General features: G+C 33.1%; 1 protein-coding gene across 1 annotated transcript in view; it reads right to left on the bottom strand.

Annotated features, from left to right (window-relative positions):
* The window catches only part of LOC109544432, a gene marked incomplete in the record, with an annotated part of 92,985 nt that overhangs the window by 11,771 nt on the left and 71,851 nt on the right, over positions 1 to 9,363 (bottom strand). The window contains 3 exon segments of the mRNA XM_019914594.2: positions 272 to 405; positions 1,271 to 1,409; positions 1,798 to 2,005. Coding sequence (XP_019770153.1) covers positions 272 to 405; positions 1,271 to 1,409; positions 1,798 to 2,005 — 481 coding nt within the window.

Below are 9,363 nucleotides of genomic sequence, written 5' to 3'. Positions count from 1 at the left end.
GCGAAATACCCAAAAAGAAGTTTGTAAAAAATGAATCCGCCTCAACAATATAGAACTTATCTACAACGTATTAAATGTTTCAACTTATCAATGTTTTATACAAAGCGCGAAATTTTTTGTCAGTGTATCAACAACTGCTCCCGAATTATTGGATTTACATAGTTAGAAGAAGGTGCGCTTGACTTTTGGCCTAATTAATTTTTCATGATGATTTTTTCTATGCCATTTTTGTGCTAAGATTAGTGTTAATTCTAGCGCCTTTCCTACCTACCTTTTTATCATTAATGAACCAGGTGATGTATGGAGAAGGTCTGGAAGGAAAAGTGGTACAATTGGCCTCAAGTTTGTCCCCAACGGCAAATGTCTGTTTTGTGAAGCTAATTCTTGGGTCGCCTTTTTGGGGATCTATGAACAGAGTAACTAATTATTCCAATTATAACGGTCAAAGTGTGCAGGCACGAAATAATAAAGGAATTATTATTAGTGCAAAATTCGTTGGAAATGTTTAGCTAAACAGTTTGGGTTAGGTTATCAGCTTTTTTTCAATTTTCTATCATTTTTTTAAAAAGGTTTACGCTATGTTTGCTTTGGCAATGGAGGTCAGATCAAGTCATTAAACTTTAACAGCGGCTTCGATTTTCAAACAAATTTTAGGGTGGAAACTGTTGAGTTTTTCGGGCTTTTGAGGTCCGAAGATGTAAGTGTCTCGTTCTTGCGAAACGTTAGGAAGAAATTATTTTCCACGACGGTCTAAAAGCCCGAAAAACCCCAGTTTCAATACAACGAGCGTTTTACTATTAAAATACTGCTCAGAAACAAAATGGTTCGATAAAACCTGTAATAATTAATAAGAGCAATCTGGGGACAGAATTTCTGCATATTTTTGAATAAATCACTGAAAAATTCAGCGTTGACTATTTAAATAATCTAACCGTCATAAAGTGATGAACATTTGAAATAAAAATTACCAGGAGCACCACATTTTCCCAAACTCAACCGTAATTGAGATTTACATTTAAAATCCTGCAGAAGCTGAGTTATGTTTAGAATTCCCTCGATCACCCAGTTGAAATTTCCACTATCGACTTTTCCAATTGCAGTTCGCTTCAATGAACCATTCGGTGCGAGGTATCACGGATATCAAAATACAGAGAAGCTCTCATTCCGTGTCACTTCGAATCTGTGTCGTATTATGTGTGTTGGAACAGGAGACCGGACATAAATCACATTCGATTCCTTGAATTTCAATCAACCCGCACAATATACGCACCTATGATTGTCAACTCTTTTGAATCCGATTCTTTCGTAAATATACTGGGCGTTTCCATTGAAACCACACAATGGTAGGATCCTCCTGCTGCAAAAGTTAAATTGTCCAGACGAACATGAGTGGCATTGCAGTATTGATCCTAAAAAAAATTCTCCTTGGATTAATTTGCCTTTTTTTATCAGAATTTTCCGCTGTTGTTTGATTAAAATGCAAATTTCGTTTAGGCTAAATTGCTTCGCAATGCCCACACTAATTAATGGACGTCGATCGCCGTTCAAAATAATTAAGACAGGGTGTGAATGGGGACAAGTGGGTTAAAGTTCTGATGCGTATTTAGTCCTAATAGTGGCTAAACTCCCTAAAGGCCGACATTGAGGCCCCGTTGAGTGCCATTTAGGATATGCCCTTAAATATTTATAGGTTGATATGCCTATGTCTGACAGAATTGGGTACTTTGTCTCCGATGTTCAATTTCCATAAATATGCTCCCTTTATGAAAAAAAAAATATCACTGCAAAAGTTCTTACGGCTAATGTTGCTCCACGAACTCTCCAAATTCTACACGCAGGGTTTCGTCCTTTAACGTATAGAAGCACCTTGTCGTCCCCCTTTTTATACTCGACTTTATGTAGATGCTCTGGCGGGACACTATGGTCGCAGTGGAGGACGACTTCGCCCCCTTTTAGGGCGTATCGGGGCATAATCAGCTCCAGCCGGTCGATATTGCACCAAACACCTGAAACCAATGGAGTATTTAGAGCCAATTCTAACCAACACTCGAAAATTTGTCCATAACTTAACAAGATAACTCTTAAAAGAGTATTGAACAAGGTGGTGTTTTTTTTCGGGGTCATGGAGAACGTTAAATTAAAGAGTTGAAATAATTGTTTCTTAAAAAAGCAAAGTTGTGGAAAGGGTTGGATCTTCTAATGTAATAAAAAGCACTGATGACAAGCAAGAAAATGGCCTAAAATTTTCCAAGATTTTTGATATTTAAATCCAGTTCTTTTGTTAAAATGTGTAGCTGCAAAGGTTTTATTGAATTCTGATTAGAATTGATTTAAACCCCTCCTTCCTTTATAAATCTTAATTCGTTTCGGGTGGGTTGTTGGGGTTTGTATAGTTTCGTTTGGGTCATTTTGTCGGCTCTGTTTTGGTAACTTGATTGAAGTGCTAACAAAATTGCATGTAGAATACTTTTGGAATGAGAAAATATAAGAAATAAATCTTATTTAGATAAGCATCAGTTAGATCTAGGTTTATATGATTAATTAAAGTTCATGTTTCCAAAATATTTTTGTTCGACTTCTCGCCTAAAAAATTCTTGTCTTAAAAAAGCGCAGAATTTTTTCACGTCTTTTATTACAGATTGATTAATACATAGTGTCTTTATTTTGCAAAAGTGAACGATTTGTTTACCAAAAATTGACTAGCTATAAAACGGTATAGATTCTTTGAAATTTTTGCTATTTGGACCCAATTATTTTGCATAAATGTGTCCTTGCTAAGAACAGCCGCTTTTAACATATCTGAATTGATTTGCGTTGGTTTGGGTTTGCTTGGGTTGGTTTGGGTAATTTTTAGACTCAGTTTCGGCTTGTTCGATTTTGGGCGGGTTTGTTTGGGTTCGATGTGGTTATTTGCTGTTTGTTTGAGGTAGTTTCGATTAAATGCATTTAATTAGACTATCTGTTTAAGGTCTATCTGTTGATTGCATATTAGAAATATTTTGTGTTTAAGGCTTATAAAGTACACATTGAAGAAATATGAAGAAATATATAAGAAAATGTTGAACAGTTTTTGTAATTACTTACTAAGTAAAAAATATTAAGACCACCATTGCAACAAAATACTGCAGGAATCAAATAGTATTTGGTTTTTAAATCAAATTTCAGGTTTTCAAAATTTATCCCATAAAATTGGTAGAATTATGATGCAATGCAAATGTGTAAAGTTGATTGACTTTACACATTTGCATTGCATCGAATAAAATTACTTTCATTAGGTTTCATATAGTTAAGCTGGATTCATGTTTTCAAAACATTTTTGTTGAATGTTTCGCTTAAAAAAATTGATTTGAAAAAACAATCCCCATCTTCACACCACCCTTTACACATTCCGAAAAAATTGCAAAAGTGTTAATTTATAAAAAAAAGCGCAAACTTTGGGCGATTATTGATTTGTATTAAATTGGCCCACTCTAAAAATTTATTCATATACCAGCAAGGAAATAGTTGAAGATTTCTTGAGATTTTTGCTATTTATACCCAGTTTCTGAATCTGAATTTGTTTGGGGTTGTTTCGGTTTGTTCGAGTTTGCTTGGGTTAGTTTCGGCCATTTTAAGAGATAGTTTGGATTTGCTAGAGTTTGTGTGGGTTAGTTTAGATTTCTTTGTGTTTGTTTCGGTTTGATTGGCTTTGATTCGGTTAGTTGGGGTTTCTTTGCGTTAGTTTCGATTAATTACTACTAAAGTGTCTTTTTTAGACCTATAGGGTTTGTTAGATGAGAAAATAATGAGCGGTTTGCGTTTATATAATCAAAAAATTATCGTAGCAACGACTTAATAAAATACAGGAGTCAAATAATTTATATTGACTAAATGAAGCTGATTTTTGAAAACATTTTAATTATTTACCGCTTAAAAATGATTTACACAAGACAAAATTGTAAACTTAAATGTGTGTAAACTTGATTGAGTTTCGTATAAAATTACTTACACAGATTTTTTCAATGAAGAAAATATAATAAATAGTCAGTTTGATCAAGACAGCTTTCATATGATTAATGCTTGCAAAACATTTTTATCTTTAAAAAAACATAGAAGTTTCTCACGTCTTTTATTATATATTGAAAAATTCTGCCTTGATTTCGCAAAAAAACCGAATTCCTTTTGGAAAGGAAATCAAGAACTAAGTAAAAGTATTATTCAAATTTGTAAAATAAACTCAAACTCGGAGCGAATTTTTACGTGTTTGTTCACCTTTGTTTGCCTTATTTAATAATTTATAAAAATTGTATTTTTTAGGTACCTTTTGATAAATATAGAAGAATTGCTATAGAATCGTCAAGGTAGCATTTTCAAATTAATTAATTTTCTAATGGGAATTTCCTCTTATAGCTTCAGCCCAAGTGTGTCGTACGATAATTTATAGGTGCAGTACCGATTGCCTTTTGATCAAAATCCGTTTTTTATTGTAATTTAAGGGCGCTATTTATCAATATTTGATACACCAGTTCTTACCTTTTAAAAGAAAAATATTTTTTAGGCGAATCACTCAACAAAAATGTTTTGAAAGTCATTAAATCAGCTTTTTGTAACATCGGATTCATCGACCCCGAAGTGTTTTTTACAGTCTTAATTTTCCAAAATAATTCATGAGACACTGTTCTAAAGTATTAATCTTGACAATATTCCATGAAAAGCTTTTAAACATCGTCGAACTATTACTTTGTTGGTAAAGATTTGAAGTGAGCTACTTAATATCGGATGGCATCCCCTCAGAGCTTGTAACATGATTCTGGCTATCCAGTTTCTGGCAACACACTTTGGCTCAAATTGATGCATAGTTGACACGAAACTATTTAAAGCTGCAAATGATCTTAATCGACTTACGGGCGAAATTTCACTACACGGCCATCGGTTCTTACAGTGGGTCGAAAACGTTTCCTTCTTCATGTACTATATTCAACATATTTTACAATGGAAAGCACAAAGGCGGTCATAAAATATTAATGGAAACAGAAAAGGCATTGCCACGTGTGGCGACTAGTTATTCCCACTTCTCTAATACAATCCATGGCACATTGTCTTAAAGGCCAAGAATAAGTCATATTCCATACATAATTAATTTGTTATTCGACGCAACGTACCAGATTAATGGAAAACAGAAAGTTTAATAATATCAGGAACTTCCATCTAGACAAAACCATACTTGATTGAAATCGGGAAATTATCCTCTGTGAATATTGCAGGGAATTAATTTCAAACCTGAATAACAATGAACTATTTACTGTTGAAATGTTGGGTCCAAAGCCGAATTTGAAATTCATAGTGTGCCAACCAATTTTCCAAAGAAATCTATCTAAGGGAAACAATTTCAGTTTGGATCTGAGGGTTACTCCATTAACAGTTTCCCACTCGCTATTGGTGCGAAAATTTTATGTAGACAGGAAATAGTTTTAATATAATAGAAGTGTTGAAAAAATCCGCCCAGAAACTTCATTCTTTAAACTGCGAATCATCTGCGAGGCACTTGGTATTCTTGGGTAAATTTTCCAGCTTTTGCACATCCATTGCACATCCATTTCCATTCTTTGTGTGAAACGTACGCCATAAACAAGCCAGTCTATGATTGTTTTCTCCATTGTGCGCCTACATTTAACGCAATTGTCTCTCCGATCACGTCAATACTTTTTCACTGTTTTAATTTATTTAAGTGCAACAGTTTGTATGCTGACGTGTTTAGAGTTGCTGAGTGTCAGCTGAAGCTCTCAATCAATAACAATTCATTGCATTCTTGAGCTGGATAAACACTTTTTTTTAAATTAAGCCCTGTTTAGGCTTTGTTTGTTTCAGTGTGATGCGACTAACATGGACATTTTGATTTTAACTGTGATTGTTTGGCATGAGCTGGCGAGCGAATATTTAATCAGTTTATTTTCAATATTACCGGTTTTGTTTCTAGCAAAGAATGATCAAATACCAACTGTCTTGCAACTCGGCAAATTTTTCACAGGTCTTGTTGCTTTTCTTGCGGCGATTTTTTGGTTTTCTCAGCTTTTAAAGCTTCCAATTTTCACATCAACATGGGATCGATTTCAGAGCTTCTTGAAATTGCCAAATGTGTTCAAATAATTGACTGGCTTAATCAAGTCCGACTTATAGCCCCCGCACTTGCCAGCAAAATCGTGTCAAGAGAGTGCTTAAATTACGCAAAGTTACGGCACACGATGTCTGGAGCACTTTATTTTTATCATTGAATTGAGTTGGTGGGTGTTTCTCGAAATATCTTCTTTTATCCTCAAGAGTTCCATTTAAAAAATCCCAGACGTTTTCAATTTGATTATCAGAACGTGTTTGTCTAACAATAAAAAACTTCAGGGATTTATGTTTATACATCAATCTTTAAAAACTCATAGCGGTTGATTCAGAAACATTTTATCACACAAGCAATATTTATAAATGCGAATACACATATTTTTGCCTTTCTAAATATTTTCACGAAAATATTTTGAGTGTTATAAAGTGAAGCATTTATATTATCGTAACATTAAACTATATGGGACATGAAACGGAGACTTTAATTACTTTCGCCTTCTGCGCCTCAACATGCAAATATGCTATAATTTTAATCCGCGCTTACATTAAACCCATTCCATCCAAGGATTGTTATTAAAATTTAATTTGAATCCCCCGCTTAATCTCAACTGTTTTTATTTTAAATTTGCTCTAAACATTACCCGTGTCCTAGTGCGAGCTGATGTATATGAAACAATTTTGAAACTTGTTTTTCGTTTCAGCAAACATACGCGTCAGCAATTCGAAAGTAAATTAAAATTGTTTACTTTGTTTCATCCATAATTATCATGTTTTTTTTTGTTGCTTTTTGTTTGACAGTTCTGCTTTCTGTCTGAAATTTATATCTGCTTTGACATCAGTTTGTGCTTATGCCAGTATTAAACTAAAATTAGAATAACATTTTTGGGAATTTTGGGCCAATTGAAAATTATGCATTTATTGGACTTTTGTATTCGTTTTAGCAAATTTATTATATTGACTCCAAATAACGCAGTTAGGATTCAATGTAGCGTTCGAAAATAATACAATTCTCGGATACTAAATTAATACCCGTTTAATTTTAAACTTCATCAGGATAATAATTCTATTAATTTATGTAACCAAATGCAAAATTGTTCCTCATTTAATCGTAGTGAAATTAATGTGAATTCTACTGTCCATGAAATTAAATAGCTAATGGAGAATGCCATAATGCCACTGTTGATATTCGTTTAATGCTACATTCAAAATGAAATTGAAATGACCATATTGAATTGTATTGATAACGGAATATATTTTGGCTCAAAAACTTTTCGTTTTTAAATTTAAGTTGGAGGAAAAGTGAAATTATAATTCCAAGTAAATTAAAACTTCCTTTGAAAGTGATTCCTCACTTTCGATCAATTGCTAATGCTGTAGAAACACTGGAAGAAATCTTTTTGACGAACCGCGATGAAATATTGAGTGTGATATTTATTAGCAAAAAACTAAGTGTTATCATGAAAATAAAAAATAAAAGCCTCCTCATTTTATGTTAATCTACAGTTCAACGAACGGTTTACTGAACATGCAAACACTTGATGGCAAAGTAAACTTTTCACATACAGAACTTCCCTCAAAAGTAAATTTTAAGCAATTCATTTTCTGCCAAATATTTTCACATCAGAAAAAAATATGGAAACACCACCGTTTCATATGGGTAAAAACTTGTTGCGCTCGCCAGTTCCGGTGGCAAGTTATTGATTTTTGCCCGGCGTCTTCGAAAATAGACTTTTCTAATTTAACTTTCTACTTTATGGCTGACATTTATAAAATATTGTCCTTCCATTATTACCTAAGGAAGTGTTTTAATTTAATGACATTTTTAACCCTTCCGGAATATTACAGAAGCTCGTTTAAGCTCGGCTTTGAGACGGCAGGCACACTTTTTCACTTTCAATTACTTTATTTTTCACATGGGAATATTAATTTGATGAAAACTCTATTTTATATATAATAGCTCAACAATTTATTAAAGTAATGCCATTCCACAATTTATTCTAAAATATATTTGTCATATTTTCATATAGTTTTTGTCTGCTTGGGATTTAAGAAACTTTGGCGCGATTGCTTTTTATTTTTGTGTTAAACTTTCAATTTAATTAACTAATTAAATATGACAGCAATTTTTTGCTTCATTTTAGCGCGTTTTTCAATGTGGTCTAAAACCCTTTCGTCATTATTAATTCTGCAACATTATACGGACGTTAATTATTCATTAGCCGCATGCTAATAAAATTCAATCCAAGCTAGACGGTTCTATTTAATAGCAATTTATTGTGCAGCTTTGATGAAATTTTCGTTCAAGCTAATCTTTATAGCTAATTTTCTTCTGTTTGCAGTGTGCATTGAAAAACACAACAGTACCCAAATTTTAATTTTGTTTTGCACATTATTTGCATTAGGTCTTCGATTAATTCTAAAATGGAAATTTTGTAAATTTCTAATTCTATTCTGGATTTATCATCCACGAGGATAAATTTTTATTTGAATAGTTTGAAAGAGCTATTTATTTGTAGACCCACCCATGTAATCAGCGATGGTAATTCACATAGTTTAAAGTAGAAGTAGGAAAGTTTATCCAATTTCAATAACGCCCTTTTAATGTTTAATATATATTAGCTTAATTACAGCAACTTTCGGAAACTTTCTCCATTAGGACCTCAACTGCGATTTCCAAGATCAATACATTGAGTTTTTATGTTTTGAAGTTCTCCGATATTGCCACTTTGAGGAACTTGGCCAAGTCACTAATAAAGGAACATTCAAGAGGTTTTCAGGTAGACTTAAAGTGGCAAAATTGAGCATTTAATGACTACCGAACTTGTAACTTTCATCGGTAGGAGGAAATGGACATTGATCAATAATTTTAGCTTTTTCAAAAACAACTTTCTAATTTACAAATTCTTAATTTGGTTAAAGAAAAGTTGTAGCCAACTTGAGCAAGTTGTTCTGCTTTAAGCTCTCAATAAAACGTAAACCCGTTTGTTTCTTACCGTCCATTTACTGGGACATTCCAGATAGTTTCTAGACCCAAACCGCTTTCTCGAATTTCATTTTCATTAATTTCAAGCGGCGCTTTGCCGATTAACCTGACGAATTTATATTTTGCAATAATGGAATTATGTCCCAAGATAATTAAACAAGGCTCGCCTAGTGGTAACCCAAAATTATACAATCACTGATTGCAACTACAATATCAGTTAATTAACCGTTGTACTCTAATATCAAATTTATTTTGTTGTTAGCCTGAAATTAATTGCCAGGAAATTTGAT

Source organism: Dendroctonus ponderosae, unplaced genomic scaffold, assembly GCF_020466585.1.
Source record: "Dendroctonus ponderosae isolate FM_Combo_2020 unplaced genomic scaffold, Dpon_F_20191213v2 Dpon_F_20191213_2, whole genome shotgun sequence".
Classification (NCBI taxonomy): domain Eukaryota; kingdom Metazoa; phylum Arthropoda; class Insecta; order Coleoptera; family Curculionidae; genus Dendroctonus; species Dendroctonus ponderosae.
Note: the sequence above shows the minus strand (reverse complement) of the source record. Positions and strands in the feature narration are given on the sequence as shown.